Consider the following 18393-nt stretch of genomic DNA (forward strand, 5'->3'; position numbering starts at 1 on the left):
GATTTAAGTTGGAGTGAGGCAGGGGAAAGCGGAGAACTGGTTGGCCTGTCTTCGTATGGCTCTAAAACTAGAGAGTTAAAATAGATCCTGAAAGAACGCAGTGAGAAGCCATTGTTAAGAAGGCTATTTGGATTGCCCTTGAAGTCAGTAGAAACTGGAACTTTTACTTTTTAAATCTTTTAATATAAATGCAATTTATGATTAATATTCCATGTAACCTAATCCAGAGACTTTAAAAAATACAAGATAATTACGTACATAACGTTAAAAGTGACAAACTCGTAATAGTTCAATGGCATGCACACTGGTATTGCAGCAACCATGCACCGTGGTAATCAGCCTTGCCACTGGTGGTAACCACAAGGCAACAAACGCTATTTTTACAGTTTGGTAAAGCAGTATCGGGCAGATCAGATCACCCAGGCATCCCGCTAAGTAGGCGGGCCACCTCGGGGACGACCTGTACCCGCTCAAAAATTCTTCTCACATTGTTAGTGAGGACCCGGGCGTCACCCCGGATCGTTATTTTCCTTACTCATAAGTTTAAGGCATACTGTTTCTATCTTTAAAAAGGAAAGGTAGTTGACAACAGAGCCGTTCTACGTGAGGGTGAACGGTGTAAGGACAAAGAAATAGGATGTTAGCAATTGAAATCTCTGTTACGTATCTGATTACCCAGTAATCAAGAAACAAATCTTATAATCTGGAAAATTATTTATTCAACTTCTCATTTTATATATGCAAATTAAAATAATTGTCGCTTTGGATTATGGGAAGCTAACCTCCACAAAATCTCCAACCCCTTATTACGCGTGATGTTGTCAAAAGTCGCGAGAAGCCGTAATGTTGCGTGCGCAGGGACGAGAGCTGAGAGAAAAGGGAGCAGTGTGAGACCGGAAGTAGTTGGATCTCATGTCCGGTCTTCGGTCGCTACGACTTTTCTCCGGGCCTAGAGAAAATATGGCGGACTTATCTTTGGATGAACTGATCAGGAAGCGTGGCGTCAATGTGAATACAAAAGGGAGGTGAGCTGAAAGGATTATCAGCCTTGCAGAGAAACTACGGGACTGGAACCCAGTTGTTGGCGACGGTCCGCTCCCTCCGCCCCATCGTAGCACGCAGAATAGATCCGTGCTGTGTCCGGGAGGGAGGGCCCGCCCAGAGCGACATCCTGTCTTCTGATTGGTTTGTCGTTTTGTCAGTCGTAACCTGCTAGAGAGTTCGGTTCTGTTGACCCAATCTGAGTAGTGAGGGGGCGTCGGGTCGCAGGAAGGCTGCGAGAGCGGGGCTCCGGGCGAGAGGGGCACGCGGGTCGCAGGTAGAAAAACAGCATGCGGTATGTGAGGGCTGAGTAGGAAGCTTTTCGGGGTCCCCGCCGCCAGCCCCAGTGTATCCAGCAGTTGACTCCCTGTCTCAGGCGGTGGTTTCCGTTAGCCCCATCTTTACCTACTGCAGCTTGCTCTGGTTTTGTTTTGTTTTTCTTTTTGGAATGAGGCTCTTGGTTCTGTATAATGCAAAAAGTGTATTCCATGGAGGCTCCAGTAGAGGCGTCTAAAAACATTTTGCTGACATGTTATCCAAGAAGTGCATCTCTGGAAAAGCCATAGTGTACATAGGCTGTATCATTTACACCCTAAACAATTACCAATTTCAGAGACTTCTTGGGATTGTGAGCAAAAACACACCATCCTATTACTTTCTTGGCATCATTGAGAACTCTAAATCAGGCCATATAATGTTCTCCAGAGAGCCATGCAAATCAGAAAGATAGGAACTGCAGATTCAACAATGAAGAGACTCTCAGGTTTGGGGAGATTTGGCTAGTTCATACTTTCAGATTCTTTTTTGTCCCTAATTCTCTCAACATTTTTCCTATTGTCTTCCCACTTCTTCTGGCTAATTTTTTTTTTTTTCCCAGATTGCCATCCATCATCAGTCAGTTCTATTTCATACTCTGCATCTTCAGTGAAACTTTTCTTGAGGCACATCTTTCTTATTTTTATATTACTGGCCAGTTCATCTTTTCCATTTGTTGATTTCTGTTGTCCATTCCTTCAGCATACATTCAGCCTTCTGTGATGAATTGGAACTACTCAGTTATTTTTTAAAAAAATATTGAATAGCTATAACTAATGTCTGACATTTCTCTTTCAGACTGAACATGAGGCCAGTCTTTGGAGGCATCAGATCTCGAATTGGAATCCAGCAAACCTTTCTAAGCAGACCAGCACCTAGTGTTGGTTTTCAGCAGACATTTGATGCACGTCAAAAGATTGGTGTTACTGATGCCAGACACAAAATTGGTGTGAAAGATGCTAGGGAGAAACTGCTTCAGAAAGATGCCAGGTTCAAAATCAAAGGGAAAGTTCAAGATGCCCGGGAGATGCTAAATTCCCGGAAACAGCAGAGTATTGAAAAGGTGACCAAAGTTGTTGATGCTAGAGAGAAAATTAGTTTGAAAAGAAGTGCTCCAACTGCAGCCACTGTGAACACTATTGTGGAAACAGTATGCCCTGCTGTGAAGATCACAAAAACAATACAAGTAAGTTATTCCTAATTCACCAGCTTGGTTTTCTGGCTTCGGGAGAAATGGCTTTATGTTTTTCAAATAAAAATATTAGAGAAAGTAACAGTGCAGTTTGTATCAACTCTTGACGCTCATTTCAACTGAAATCAGGATTCTCGCAGAATGTTTTTTAACAAGATTTGATTGATTGATTGATTGATTGATTTAAATGTATTGGCCACCCAATTCCAGTGGACTCTGGGTACCGTACAAAACTAAAAAAACATAAAAACAAAATCAACAGGCAGCCCAGACTAAAATACTCTACTAAGAAAACCCACAAAACAAAATAGGGGCCATTAAGCAATGACAAATATCAACCCCAGGCCTGGGACCACAGCCAGGTTTTCAAGCCTTTCTGGAAACCTAGGAAAGAGGGCGCCATCCTTATCTCCAGGGGGATGCTATTCCAGAGGGTGGGGGGTGCAACAGAGAAGGCACACTTCCTAGACCCCACAAGATGGCAAAATTTAATGGAGGGGACCTGGACCGCGCCCGTTCTTCTGGAACACACTGGGCAGGCAGAAACAATTAGATATTTTTATTTATTTATCAAATTTGTCACCGCCCATCTCGTTAGGAAACAACTCTATATAACTGGTGTCTCAGGTTGAATTGCACTTCGAAGCCAACTAACAGCCATTGCAGCTTGCATAGCAGTGGTGACACATGGGCACATTGAGGTGCACCCATTACTGCTTGCGCTGCTGCATTTTGAACCAGTTATAACTTCCAGGTGGTCTTCAAGGGCAGCCCCATGTAGAGCTCATTGCAATAATCCAAGCATGAGGTGACCAGGGCATGAGTAACTGTCTGAAGGGTCTCCCGATCGAGGAAAGGGTGCAACTGGCACACAAAATGTACTTGTGCAAAGGCCACAGCTGCTACCTGCTCTTCAAGCAGTAGCTACAAGTCCAGAAGGACACCCCAAGTTCCATACCAGTCTTGACCAAGGATGGTGACATCCCTGACCTAAGGGGTCCAAACAGTTACAGCCACTCAGTCTTGTAGGATTGAGCTGAAGTCTGTTCTGCCCCATCCAGACCTAAACGGCCTCCAGACACTGGGTCAAGACATTGATAGCTGTGCCACTTGGGGTTGAGATACAGAGCTGGGTATCATCAGCATTGATACCACACCTTAAGCTGGCAGATGACCTCACCCCGTGGTTTCATGTAGATGTTGAAGAGGAGAGTGTTGAGCCCTGAGGTACCCCAGACGTGAGGGGCCGCAGACACGATCTCTCCCCCCTGTCAACACTGACTGGAACTGACCTGAGGAAGTAGGTGAACCACTTGAGCACAGTGCCTCCCACTCTTAACCCCCACAGCTGGTCCAGAAGGATACTGTGGTTGACAGTATTATAAGCCACTGAGAGATCAAGGAGCACTAGGATGGATGCACAACCCCCATCGTGGCTCCACCAAAGGTCATCAACAAGCGTGACCAGTGCTCTCTGTACTGTATCCTGGCCTGACACCAGACAGAAACAGGTCCAAATTTATTGAAAAAGAATAAGATAGTGTTACAGAAGTCTCAGCAGTGGATTGCTTTTAGATTAGAACTGGATTTATCTCTCAGCTGTTAAGACAGGGACTTCAGTTTTTAACAGATGAGCAAGGATGTCACTCTCCAGTGTTCTGAATATACAATTACAACTTTTTTGTAATGATAAGAGAATCGATGCATATGAGAAGTCTAGCTGTCTGTTCTCTAGATCAAAGGTGAGGAATTTGCTCATTTCAGGATTGTTCACCATAGTAAAATAATATTTTTCTTATGCAGTGTTCCCAGTGTTTGGGAAATACTACTGCAATTAAGTTTATAGCAGATGCAGATATTTCTTTTACCTATATGTAAGAATGTAATATGTATTACATAGAACTGCATTACTTATATGATAAATTTGTAATCTATATTTTCCACTTGCATAAGTTTCAGCAAGAGCAGGCAACTTGGTACTATGTGGCTGTTTTGGGCTTCAGTTCTTATCAAGACAGTATAAGCAGTATCCAAAGAGCCTTGTTTGCTTAATCTTGTGGTTATATGAAAGGTTATATAAAGCATTGATTTATGTTGTATCTTGAGTAAACAAAACAGTGTTTTATTTTAAAGAAAGTTTCCTTGAGTTGAAAGATTCCTTGAGTTGAGCTAGGCTCCTGGTGATCACCTCTTTGCAATTTTCTTGGCAGTATATGGAAGTAGCTGGCCCATGTCTATTTTCAGATCTAGTTAATAGTTTTGCAATTCCCAGGTTGTCCCCTTTGACAACTTTCTAAGATCAGCCAAGACTGGCTAGATGCTATTACCCGCTGAGGCAATGTTTATGAGTTTGATATAAGATGTCACTGATGGTTCCATTTACTTCATTAAATGTGCTATAAAAGAGAAAAGGGAAGAGAGACTGTATCTCTTGAAGCAGAAAGATACTCTGAAAATATCAGTATTGCATTACTCATTAAATGTATCAGCTTGCCATCTGGTTTACAAAGCTATATTGTTCAATGCTAGTAGCCCTTAACTTGACCATTTGTTTAGCAACCATTTGAAGTTACGATAGTGCTGAAAAAAGTGACTTACAACAATCCTCACACTTACTACCATTGCAGTGTCCCCATGGTCACATGATCATGATTTGGGCACTTGGCAACTGTCACGCATTTACGATGGTTGCAATGTCCTATAGTCACATGATCACCATTTGCGACTTTCCCAGACAGCTTCCAACAAGCAAAATAAGTGGAGAAGTCAGCATGGAAGGTTGCAAGTCACGTAATGTCTTGCTTAACTGGTGATTCGCTTAATGACCATGGCAAAAAAGGTCGTAAAATTGGGTGTGGTCACGTGATGCCTCACTTAGCGACCACACTGCTTAACAATGAATTTTCCAGTCCTTGTTGTGGTCGTAAGCCAAGGACTACCTATAATTTTAAGTTCACCCACAGAAACAATGTATATTGTGCACACAGAAATGGTGGTATATACATGTAAGTATCAAAATTGTGATTGTTTGTTTGTAAATTGTTATTGTGAGCCGCCCAGAGTCACCCATTGGGGGAGATGGGCAGCATACAAGTTTAACAATCAATCAATCAGTAAATAAAATGCTTGTGGAAATACCTTGACATAACTTCTTAGCAGTATGCATATGCCGCCTTACCTGCCATTAGCAGATGAAGGAACTAGCTCAGCCACTTTAGTCTTCTCCAGTTTCATGCTAGAAGTTTACCAATCTACTTTGTCTCTATGCCAGGCACTTCACGCTTAGGGCATTCTGCAACATATTAACAAGCTTATCCAGTTCTTCCTTCTTTGTTCAGTTATAATCCAGAAATTGTCAACTTAAAAATGTAGAGTCAAACAAATCCCAACAATTCCTTCTACTTTTTTAGTTCCATTCTAGGGAAGAAGCCCTTAGAACAGCCTCCTCCACAGAGGTTGATTGATTATGGTAAATGTATTGAGTCTTAAATGTAGAATTTGTTTTAAAAAGCAAGTGGTTGTTTTGAATAGTCTGATTGATAGATGATTGAGTTAAAGCTTGCTTTTCAGTAAAAAGTACAGTGTTCTTTCCCGGGTTTTGTCATCAGATCTCACAAATAAAACCAGGCTGATTCCAAATGTCTGACTAAAAGTCAGAAAAAGTTTGGGGTAATGATTCTATAAAGCAATGAAGCTTCTCTGAGAATCTTTACAAAAACCTTGGAAGCAGAGCACAACTATGGGACAGAAAACAATTCCTGCAGTTTTGCTTTCCTTTTCTACCTGTACAATATTATGTGCTTAATTTCTATACCATATTAAAAAGCCTTTTATTACAGTTATTGGAAAAGATTGTAGAATAATGTAGCTTTAAGGCTTCAAAAATTGGGTAAATAAGTAATTGATCTGTTTATTACTAGAAGCACTAAAGAATAACAATTCACATTTTTGTAATTTTCCTTAAATTAAGTCAGAAGTTGATGTATCCTGATGCTGATTTTATCTTTTTCCTCTTCTCTTATCACAATAACAGCAGAAGGCTGCAATTCCATCACATACTCATTCTGCAGGTATGAAGGTCAACATTGTGAATAATCACACACACAAACAGGTGCGTGCCTTTAAGTAACTATCAGTTCATACCTATTTGTATACATTTTGCTACCATGCATACAATATTGACAAATAACAAATCACTGAAGTATATTTTAGCGCTTTGGGATTCTTCCATATAGTTCTATACTCCTCAGCTGTGCACTATCTTTAGTTCTGCAATATTAGGCAAATATTAGGGTGCATCAGGAAATGGCTTGCCAGAGCCAAATCTACTGTTCCAATCCAGTCATCCAGAGGGCTGCGAAAGGTTCTTCTCTTCATGAGATTGATGGAGTATGGGTGAGATGATAGGCCTTCTGTATGGTAGCCCCCACGCTATGAAATATTTCCTGCCCAGAATACCCTGAAATTGGGGATGGTTTTAAGTACCATCAAATAAATAAATATTGCCATCAGTCTTCACTCTGCCTGCCCATCTATCATGATGCTAGTGGCAAGAGTCACTTTATGTGAGATGGGCGGCTATATAAATATGATAAATAATAAATAAATAATCTTCTGAGATATACAGGTAGCCCTCACTTAATGACTGTTTGTTTAATGACGGTTCAAAGTTACAATGACTTTGGAAAAGTGCTTTATGACCTATACTTGCACTTACAACCATTGCAATCCATCGCATACCCCCATCACGTGATCACGATTTGCAACCTTTTTTACAACAGTCATTAAGCGAATCACTGGTCATTAAGCGAATCATGTAGTTAAGCGAATTCCTGCAAAAACGTCCAGCTGAAGCTGGATTCGCTTAACAACCAGGTAATTCACTTAACAACCATCATAAAATTGGGTCCAGTCACGTGCTGACTTGCATAATTACTGCCCTGCTTAACAACCAATTTTCCAGTCCCTATTGTGATTGTTAAGCAAGGATTACTTGTAATGGTAGACACTGACATAGCTATTTTGATTGCCATTGGCTTATCTGCTATCACTTTACAAAATAATGCTCAGTTTTGAAAAGACTTGACGCCCAGTAAATAAATACCTTTGCATTTAATGTACTTGTTTTTGAAAATGTAAGCCACTAAATTTAGAGTACCACGTAGAGCAGCATGTTGCATAACATCCTAGTAAGTGAAAAATTCTAAGGACTAGCTCAGTCTTCAACATTATTTTCATTGAGTGGAAAACTCAAATCAGCTGCAAAGAGCAATATATGAAATATGAATCGCTCCTTGTAATCAGACCAGGAAAGAAAAGGTTACATTCCCCTCCTGTACTGTGATTCCAGTCCTGTTCATACACACTCCTCTTCCATTATCAATCTTCATTCCAGAAATCACGCATCATAAATGTAAAAGTCCAATTAATATAATAATCAGTTTGTTATTTAAAATTTGAATTATAGCATACATGAGCATCTTCTATTTAACTGTAAGTATTCCCAAGCTGTCCTGGGTTTCTAAATGGCTTTTGGAATTACCTGATTGAACAGTTTTGAAGCATTTCAATAAGCATGCAATATATGCGTGGAAATATTTATATTTTTCTATTAAAATAATCATATTTCTTCAGAATTGTGATATCCATGATAGCAGAATTGAAGCCCACAGCAGCTTACTTGTTGAGGTTAGCTGTTACTTCAACACAGCCCAATTCTTTTTAAAATACCCATTTCACAGCCACAATGAGAAATATAAAATTATTTCCATTATAAGTCACCAACTTATTTTCTATCTATTTTAGTGCCTATATGATACAGAGGATGACGACGAAACTGTATCTCCCCTTCCTAATAAACAGATGAAAATCACTACAACAAATAGCTTCCTGCAGAATGCAGTAAGGATCTGGTTTTATAATCTTCTTTTCTTTCTACCTATAGTGGGCATATACAGATAAATATGCATATTCTCTCTATTCACACTGGATTAACATCCTGGTTCCAGCTTTACAAGCCTTGTGGTCTCTTTCAGATTTGTACTGCTTCTTGCACCTATTCCAGGACAGAGTGACAATTGCCTGTATCTGGCAGATGTAGAGCCTCATAGAATTAATGTGCAATTAATTTGTCTTTCCATCTTTTGAGCTAGCCAGTAATTGAAATCTGTCCAGATTCTATTCTACTGCAAACTAACGCTATCATTTATCATTCTGATGAAGGATAGTTAAAAAGGCAAGTGGAAAGTTGTCTTTGGTAATCTAATCTTGTGTCTTACTATTAAATCAGCATCACCACAGTTCTGGGGCATAATTTCTGTTGTTTTGTTGTCTTGAAAGACCACATTATTGTGAGGAAGAGGTATTTCCCTTCCAAGTTTGATCATTGTCATGTTGAATCTTAATGCACTAAGTCATTTTAACCATGGGTTGTTGAACAAATAATAGTGATCTGGTCCAAGCATATTATCAATGATTTATCATTATGTTGGGGGTCATACATTGTACAAAGCCACAAATAAACCATATTATAACTTAGCATTATGTGTGAGTCCAGCCAACATCTTGTTGATAAGACAATATCTTATGGAATATATGTTGCAGATCTGTTAAAGAATGATCTCTGAAAAATATTGCTTCACTTTTATCTCTATTGGTTGAAGGCTCAGAAAGAAGTCATCATTGTTTGCTGAACTAGACTGAAAATGCTTTTACTGTTTACCTTAAAAACTTTATTTTATGAAATAATGCCAAAGATCCTCCATCCTAACTTAAATAAAACCATGAAAGGAAGTCTCAGTGTCCATCCTTGATCTAGCTAAACATCTGCCACTTAATTCTGTTCAGGGTAAAAGAAGCTATAGCTTTAAAAAACCTACTTGCAGCAGTGTTACTTCTCTTAAAGGGATTATTGTGACAGATAAATAGGCTGTGGGTTTCAACCAAAATTAGTGATCTGTGCTTAAGTCATTTTGCTTGCTTGCTTATATATCTACCTCCCTACCTACTTGTATGCCACCTCAATCACTGATGTAACTCTAGGTGGCTTACATATTAAGGTTAAATTAAAAAAAGAACAACAACTAAACAGCAATAGTAACTACAGCACATCAGGAGAAAGAATCAAATTCAAAGATCAAAATATATTACCAGGGAATAGAACATCTCATTCTATCATCATCCACTTCTGCTTTTATAACTTTAAACTCTGAATCTGTCAAACAGAATTGCATGCTGTAATCCAGAAAGATTCCTGCTGTAGCTTTAGAATTTTGGAATTTTGTAATAAAGAGCATTGAGGGAGGGTAGATAATGCTTTGAGCATATTAGAACTATATTTTCTGGATGAGTGATATCACCTTAGAATTCAGTGCTACTTTACAGTCCCTGGGGAGAAGAAAGTTTTCTTCCAAAGCTTCCAGAGTTTCATGAGTTAGAATAAGCAGAGTTAAGTGGATGAATTAGCTCCCAGATTGTATGCTGAGATTTTTAGAAAGAAATAAAACAAGATATTTCTTTTGCTTGATTAAAATATACTAACATCTGGTTTGACCATTATACTCAGTGATGGTGTATTTAACCATCCTTTATTAAATCACAAGTGGCTGGGTTCACAAAGCATGCTATCTTAAATGCAAACAAATCATGTTGTACCTTAATATGATGTGTGAACTTTTGGCTTGGTTGTATAATAGGGCTGTGCAGCACTTTGAAAATGAATCCAAAGAATTGCTTGGATCCTTATGTAAGCATAGCACCTCTCTGTTATTCATTAAAGCAGCCCAACCTTTTTCAGGCTTCAGTGGTGTTAATTTAAAGAATCCATCCATTAAAGTTAAAGCAACTCTTTTAAGATTATTTTGTAGAACAATTGTTGGGAAAGATGGAGCTACTTTAAAGAGTCGCAGACAAGTGCAACATGCATACTCCAAAATATATTTTTAGAATGAAATCCAAGTACTACATAATTCAGTGATTTTGCATTGAACATTATATATTTATAAATTAAATAATCAGAAGAGTTGGGCAGTGTCAGCCCTGAAGCCTAGCACTGCCCAACAGATACTGGCCATGGAAGCCTACACCAGTATATTAATCAGAAGAGTGTTAATTTTACAAAACATTCTATTATCTGTTTACCTTATGTTTCAAAAAAATCACTGGAAGAATCAGTGGTGTTTTTAAAAAATCTGAATTAGGAGCACATATTTCCCAAGAATCCCAAGCATTCAAGCTATCAATTGGTAATATTTTTTATTCCTTTGATCACAGTGGTAGGCTCAAAAGTGTATGTGCTGTATAGGCTGATACAGTATACAATCAGGTATAACAATAGCTCTTCATATACAGCTCTTTGATAGGGCTCATAACACAGTCCTGGAGCAGAGAGCATCATCTGTGAAAAGAAAGACAAGGTAGTCAAAGGGCTAGGGTTTCAGTATAGCTCTTTGTCCAACAACATCAGGCCAAAGCAAAATCTGTAATACAAGTGGAGTTCTTGGTTATTTGCTTACAGACGTTTCATTACCCATAGAAGTAAATGTGCATAACCACACTTCATTTATACACGTTGCAGTTTGGCTATACCTGGCCGTTTGATTCATTCTGCTGCTGAATTTTTGTGTAGATTGGGTTAATCAGTTTACACCACAATGTAATTTGATATGCTTCATTGTAGTATGTTGTATGAACTGAGCTAATTTAATTTGTAAATCATTTTATAGTTCAGGGTATTATGTGAACTCAGCCATTTGTGGTTGATTTTTGTGAACCATAGTTCAGCCAGCTATGGCTTAATATGCTGTATGAACCAGCCAAAATCAAACCAAACCACAGTAATACTTAATACAAGGTGTGAACCTATCTTGTGTTGTAAAAATCAATAATTCTGCCATGTGCTGTGCTGCCCTTGGGCTTATTCTAATTCAGCTATATACATTCTGACCATACAGCCTGAGAAAATGAAAATGTTATCAATCGTAATAATATAGTACTATACTACTTAGTATTATTAAATAGTATAATCTATTGTATCCTCCCCATGGGATAATTGGCCTAATCCTAAGGAGTCTGAATAGATTTTAAGGGATAAAGTGGATGATTTAAGCTTTTTCAAGGCTTAAGGCTCCTTTGCACCCCCAATCTCCCGATGGGTTCACAAGTGCCCAGTCTGAGGAGACACAGAAGGGGTATTACAGGGTACCTTTTCTGCAGGGAAAGGCAGCATGGTCCCATCTGTGATTACATACCACGCTCTTTCAGAAAGGAAGGGATGGAGAGAAGCATTCTGAAAAGAAGCGTTCTGAAAAGAAGCTTATTAGGATCAAAACGGTGAATAGCAATTTTGATTGCTACATTGAATGCTTATTGATTTTTGTTGTGGTATTATGATGTTCTTAGTGTAATTTGTGAGCTGATTGTTCTCTATACCATTTGGTTTATCGCAAATGATCCACATGTTTTGTTGCCCTAACAGCCTAAGTCATTCTCTGCCCACAGACTTAGAATCTGTAAATAAACAGGGCTTATGCTAATTAATGTCCTTTGGACTGCCTGCCTGGCTTTTAATATAAAAAAGGAATATATTTTAACATTTTAGCCTATACTTCATTAGGATTGTTGGCTTATTTTCTTGTTTCAAATATATGTTTACCTCTGAAAAATAGTTTACTTTTAACTCCTATATTTTGCCCAGCCAGTTTGTACCTTTTGCTATCCTCCATCCTATGATTATATTAGAAGAATTATTTGAAATGTCTGTAATAGTATTTTAGTATTGCCATTATGCCACAAACTGGCTGGGCAAAGTATAGCAGAACTATGTGATTTTTAAAAATATATCCTAAATTTGATAAAACATTTACTGATGGAAGCACCATATTTCAACAACCTTACTCTGATGCATGACATTTCTAGTGAAGAAAACTTCAGTAGAAAGATTGAAGCTTGATAGTGTGATAATCTGTTTTTAAAAAGAAACATGAAATGCTTCAGTTTTCAGTACAGTCTGAAACTCCAGCTGACAGGTCCTGGTTAGATGAATAACAAAGGAAATATTTTAGTGGGTTAGCTTAATTCAACAGCTGCAAGTCTTGTCTAGCCCACATGAGTTTACTCCTGCAGTTAAATTGTCTGACATGAGAGATCTTGGTTTGTGGTACTATTTGGCTGTTGGTCTTTTGAAGAAAAGAAATTGTTTCTGGCATTTCCAATATTTTATTTTTTATTTGTGCAGGCCGGACTCAGTGGCAACAAGTTTTCTCTCTCAAAGACAGTCCCTCTTACAAAAGTAGTCCAGAATGATGCATATACAGCCCCCCCAGTCCCACCCTCCCCCATCCGAACAAAGGCCCTCACAAACATGTCTAGAACCTTAGTGACCAAGGAGGAACCTCCTAAAGAACCTGCAGTGGTTGAGGTGAGTTGAAGATGCAGAAGGGATTCTTTGTGTGCTGGCCACAGGATTGTAGTACTTTTTAAATTAATTTTAGTCCTGTAAAATGAGATGAACAAATATTCTTTCCTTTTCCCAAATACAAACATGCACAACTTGAGGCCACACCCAACAAAGCACCTCCAGGGTACTGTTCCCAAAGAATTCCTGAATATGATAGAAATGGGAAAAGGACTAGAAAAGAAATATATTAATTATACTCGGTTGTATTACATTAAATTAAATTATGGTTAGTTTTTGTCTTGGTCCATACTTTTAAAACGGTGGCTTCCACGATGCCACTCATAACTGTGTGTGGTTCTCTGCCTGGAAAAAAAATTGTAAACACATTCACACACACACATACCGCTGAACCAAAATCCAGAATTGTATATAACATGAAGCACTAATAGAATCCGATATAAATTTTTGCTGAATAAATATGCCTTATATGGTGGTTGGATATGAGTTTAGAAGGAATATTCTGAACTTGTAGAAATTCAACTGTAGACGTTTTACTTTTCCATTTTGCTTGTGTGTAGTATTACATCACTGTTATGTTTCCTCTATTTATTTGTAGTTGACATTTGTCTTATTTTTTTCTGATAGCCAACCTTTAGTCCTTTAGAGGGTACTAAGATGACTGTGAATAATTTACACCCTCGTGTTACAGAAGAGGATATTGTTGTGAGTATTGTATGTTGAAGTCTGAGACTAGCCTGTTTTCTGAATCCATATTGTTCCTAGTGAATAGTGTAATAAGAGATATATACTTTTTTTGAGAACCTGGAAATTTTACCAAAAGCTAACTAGTAGTCTACTTAAGTTGATCCCATTCATCCCTTAGATATCTTCAAATGTACAATAATTTAAACACCAGGAGTAATTTAACAGTTCCAGGGAGAGTCTTATGTATGTGACACTGAACTACAAGGGCCTGGAATTCTTCAGTTTGTTGTAAGCTTGACATAGTATATAAGTATATAATATTTTCAAACTGTAAGGAATCTGGAACATATATAACATATAGGCAATGGTGTAGGGCCTCACTCATAATCAGACCTTTCCTCACATATCTTTTTTGCTATAAAAATTGGGAGCATGGCAACTCTTCAATACTAGATGTTTTGTTACTACGGATTTAATTTACTGATAATAAATGTGACTTCATAAATACAAAAACTGGAAGAGGTATCTAAATTACGTTATACAACTATGTGCTCCCTCCATATTTAGATGGACCATATATTTAATTATGTACTGGCGGCAAATAGAGCAGGGAGCTTCATGCCCTGACTTCCTGAATATGTTTGCCTTGCTAATGTGGGAAACAGAAAGATGGAATAAAGGCATGGGAGTATCAAAGCAGTGTTATGTTCTTAATGGGTTTTTTCCAATGTGATGGTGCAGATCAGTGTGTTCTCAATCTCAGTACTAAATATCCCTGTTCACTGTCTTAAAAGGAGGTACATGCATTAGGTAGTATTTAAATCTAGTATCTTGCTGCTATTGCTTTAACCATCCTGTCTTGTTTAAAGCTGGGACAATGCTATATTTTTTATTCCAAAAATGACAACTCTTTCCTCAGGAATTGTTCTGTGTGTGTGGTGCCCTAAAGCGAGCTCGTCTAGTGAACCCTGGGATGGCTGAAGTTGTGTTTGTGAAAAAGGAAGATGCCATCACTGCATATAAGAAATATAACAACAGATGCTTGGATGGTAAGTATAAGCCTCATATGGAAGGCTGAGCTGGGTGTGGGTTTTTTTTGTTTGTTTTTTGGCTTTGCCATAGATCCAAAATACTTTAAACATTTTCAGGAAAACAGAGAGTCAAACAATAAAGATGTTTTCCATTTTGCCAGGATTTTAGAACACAGATTTTTGCAAACTAGGTATTTTTCAAATTAAGAAGGATTTCTCATTTTATTATTAAAAGAAGAAAAATCATGGAAATGATGCTTCTGGCAGTGAATACAAAGTGAGGAAAAAGTGAAAGACTGCATTGAACATCCTCCAGACTTTGATTTTCCAGAATTTGTGTCCACCTTAGCAACACCTCTAATAGCAGTAATTTGGGTATAAAGCATTGCATCTTTTGACATTATCATGTTTATTTTTTTCTCACTAGGGCAGCCAATGAAATGTAATCTTTTCATTAATGGAAATGTCATCACATCAGACCAGCCTATCTTGCTGTAAGTATGTTACGTTCATAAAATTAAAGACCTTTAAAGGCAGAATATAAATGTAAGATGTAAATAAATTAAACCTCTCTTAGGTTATCAGCCTGAAAATGTAAAGAGCTGTTTCGGTTCAGCATTATAATTGATAGCCATTTCATTCCTCATTATCAGTAGGTGTTGGAGGTCCTGATATTTCTAGTTTTGTTCTTCCTTTTCCTTTCCGTTATTCTTGTATATAAAAAAATAAATACTATTGCTTGAGTCTGTATTCTTCCAGGAGGCTAAATATAATCTTATTTCTTGTTACTCTGCCCAGTCGATTGAGTGACACCCCTTCGGTGAAGAAAGAAGCTGAACCACGTCGAACAAGCACAGGAACATCCTCAAATCCAGCAGCTGAAGTGGATCCTGACACCATCTTGAAGGCGCTCTTCAAATCCTCGGGGACTTCTGCTTCTGTGCAGCCTACAGAGTTCAAAATCAAACTTTGAAAAGTAGCAGTCAAAAGTGAACTAGTAAACTGAGTGTGGAAAATTGGGAGACATGCGGGAACACAATTGTTGTGTTGGACTGCACTCAAACCTTTGTTTTTCTACAGTTGCTACCTTTCCTGTACAGTAGTGTTCCCCTAAATGTGTTTGTTGTTTTCATAGTTGGAATTTTTGTCCCAATATTTCTAATGGAATAATTTCCCCTTCCTCCACTGAGATCTGTATCACCATGTAACTCTTCCTTTATTTCACCTGCTTCCCCACTGCAGTATCCAGCCAGTTAAAGTACACCTAGTTAAGGGTGTGATAAGGATCTATTGTGGCTTTCATTCTTTTAGTAAGAAATAGTGTCCCTTTTGCTTTATACTAATAATAAACAACATTTCATTTCAATATATCTGTGTCTGTGGAAGAGACTTGGTATAATACTGTACTCCCAGGAATTTGATAATAGCTCTGTCTCCCATTCTAAAATTGGTAAAAAAGAAACAGCAAATGAAATGTTCATGCAGCAACTAATGGAAGAGATTAGGAAGACAGTGAGAATATGTATAAGTACAAGTATATAACATATTCTACATTACTTTCATTGCCATGTATTCATGTTATTAATACGTTGATGGAGGAATGGGTACTGGCGTTGTGAACTTCAGGACATTACATAGATGTGCTTTTCCCATGGATTTGTTTGAATGCCAGTAAAATATTTAACTTCATTTTCTAGTATCTATATTATGTTTTTTCCAATATCTTACAATGAAGTTGTATACTGCAGAGGAAAATATTGACAGTGTCTCCCAGTTAAGCAGAACAAGCCGATACTGTAAGCTAGTTTTTACATGGTGCTTTACCAGTAGAGGTCTGTATTCTGCCAGCCCTGATCTCAATAGAATTCAAGTCAGACCCATATTTTGCTACACTTAAACTTTTCTGAGAAATGCTGGCTCCAGAACATTTGTAACAGCTGTCCACAAGCTTATTCAATGCAATCTTCTCTAGCCTGCAAAACAGCTGATCACTTAACAGTTGATTGAGTCAAATATCAATAGAAAACAGCACCTGTTTTCTGTTCTTAAGGAGTTACATATTTGTATAAATTGTATCCCTAAGTCTTTCTCTCTGGATAAGATTCTTCTGCTGCCATGCAGCACTATTTCTATTAAAAAGTGGTAAGAGCACCTTATATTAACTATTTGACATAAAATAGAGAAAGGTGGGCAGTGAAAGAAGTTACCTAAAAGTAAGAAAGATGTATTTTTTGTCCATGTGCAATTTTACTTGATGTACACATTTTTGCTAAAAGATTTTAAAAAAGAAAAACCTGGTTTTTTTTAAAGCATCATGATAACACAGTGAAATAGTGCTGGATAACTCCTTGACTTTTTATTCTCTCAACTGCAAGATTTAAACATTTTCATGTCTGCTACAATTCTCTAGTAACAGCTTCTTCCACTGTAGGCCTGATGCTCAGTAGTTGCTCTTCATTCTGTATCACGTCTTGGTTTAATCTCACAGGGACATACCAGTTAAATTGTATCACTTCAGGACATGAAGCATTGTTCCCTATGGAATGCTAATCTGGATTACTAATTTTGGAATAATCACACTTCTCTCCTACTGGGGAAATGTACTTTTGAGCGAACAGGTATTTTTCTGCAGAAATGCTGTTCCTTGTATCTGTCCTTCATTAGCAGCAGTGGGGTTGGTTACAGGGAAGGTTAACCCAAGGACACAATGTAACATGTTTCTGAATAAATATTTGTTATACAGAGAATATTCTACATTCCTTTTTTTAAAGATGCAAAATATTAAGTCTGTAATGTTTATTCAATTTTGGGAGTGCCTCCCTTTAGTCTAAACAACAATCAACTTATAAGAGCATAAGGCTGTTTATGGAAGTGGGCATGTTTAGTACTCTCCTGTGGATGAGGAAGTTACTGTATTACTCTGCAAATTTAGAGTAAACATGTTCAGATCAACCTTCTCCCTTAGACATTACTTTTCACATGCAGGAAGATTTTGATGGCAGTTGTTTGAGAAATCAGGAGAAAATTGATGGGTTAAAATAACTATATCAGATAAGAATATATGATATTTAACATTTTCCATTACAAAATGGAGCAATTCATTCTGCCTATGTAGACTTTAAATCCTGTGCTTAAACTGAGGGACACTGGCACACTTTTATCCCAGTTAAATGGAAGCTCCTAGCCAAACGTGATTTAAACTGATCACGGTTCAGTTTCGTCAGAAATCCTGGGACTCTAGGGTACGCTGGTAAGGGTCAAACAGCCTAGAAAAAGGCAACAGCAAACCGCTTCCGTATCGCTGCCAGTCATCAGAAATTTTCCTCATCTTGAAAGGAAAATCTTCCATATGCTGATTTACTCATCCCATCAAACCGAGGGATCCTCTATGGAAGCTTCACACACACGGAGGACTTTCTACGATGCTTTAAAAACGATGTAACGCTAGAAAGTACACTAGTTTTCAGCTCCAAGATTAGCCGTGGAAACTAATTTCCCGCGTGTTTTTGGTCTCCGAAGCTTCTCTATTTCCAGGGCCTTCCCTTTCCTCGCCGGTTACAAAGATTTCATGGATATGAAAACAGGCTTTGAAAAGAAGCGTGTGTCAGCGCGCGCCATCCTTTCCAAACGAGCTTGGCAAAACATCTTTCTTCAGCTGTTTCTTGCCTTAATCTCATCATAGCCCTAAAACCTTCTCCTGCAAAAGGCAACCG

General features: G+C 38.1%; 1 protein-coding gene and 1 non-coding gene across 5 annotated transcripts; one reads left to right on the forward strand and one right to left on the reverse strand.

Annotated features, from left to right (window-relative positions):
- Positions 1 to 402: 402 nt before the first annotated feature.
- LOC112541662 (U12 minor spliceosomal RNA) lies at positions 403 to 552 on the reverse strand. The gene has a single exon (XR_003085646.1). It is a non-coding gene; the product is annotated as a U12 minor spliceosomal RNA (small nuclear RNA).
- A 316-nt stretch (positions 553 to 868) lies between these two features.
- POLDIP3 (DNA polymerase delta interacting protein 3) lies at positions 869 to 17442 on the forward strand. 4 transcript variants are annotated; one of them, XM_007436587.4, is made up of 9 exons: positions 869 to 1025; positions 2155 to 2542; positions 6585 to 6659; positions 8354 to 8449; positions 12783 to 12965; positions 13590 to 13667; positions 14569 to 14698; positions 15108 to 15174; positions 15479 to 17442. In XM_007436587.4, the coding sequence occupies exons 1-9, from the start codon at positions 913 to 915 to the stop codon at positions 15651 to 15653; spliced, it is 1305 nt and encodes a 434-aa protein (XP_007436649.1). In that variant the 5' UTR covers positions 869 to 912; the 3' UTR covers positions 15654 to 17442. The 4 variants fall into 4 exon arrangements, with proteins under 4 accessions (XP_007436649.1, XP_007436648.1, XP_007436650.1 ...); XM_007436586.4 differs by having other exon boundaries at positions 6582 to 6659; positions 15479 to 17441; XM_007436588.4 differs by lacking the exon at positions 869 to 1025 and adding an exon at positions 1193 to 1336 and having other exon boundaries at positions 6582 to 6659; positions 15479 to 17441.
- The last annotated feature ends 951 nt before the right edge of the window (positions 17443 to 18393 follow it).

The sequence above is a fragment of the Python bivittatus genome, unplaced genomic scaffold, assembly GCF_059951505.1.
Source record: "Python bivittatus isolate LINGU-HERP-01145 unplaced genomic scaffold, Pbiv_v1 ctg000330_np1212, whole genome shotgun sequence".
Taxonomy (NCBI): domain Eukaryota; kingdom Metazoa; phylum Chordata; class Lepidosauria; order Squamata; family Pythonidae; genus Python; species Python bivittatus.

What these genes read in the sequence shown, in the direction of transcription:
- POLDIP3 (XM_007436586.4), top strand. Translation starts at nt 913, where the DNA reads ATGTCCGGTCTTCGGTCGCTACGACTTTTCTCCGGGCCTAGAGAAAAT. An exon ending in AATGTGAATACAAAAGGGAG is followed by an intron (nt 1,026 to 2,154) that starts GTGAGCTGAAAG and finishes TTTCTCTTTCAG; the next exon opens with ACTGAACATGAGGCCAGTCT. An exon ending in AAGAACCTGCAGTGGTTGAG is followed by an intron (nt 12,966 to 13,589) that starts GTGAGTTGAAGA and finishes TTTTTCTGATAG; the next exon opens with CCAACCTTTAGTCCTTTAGA.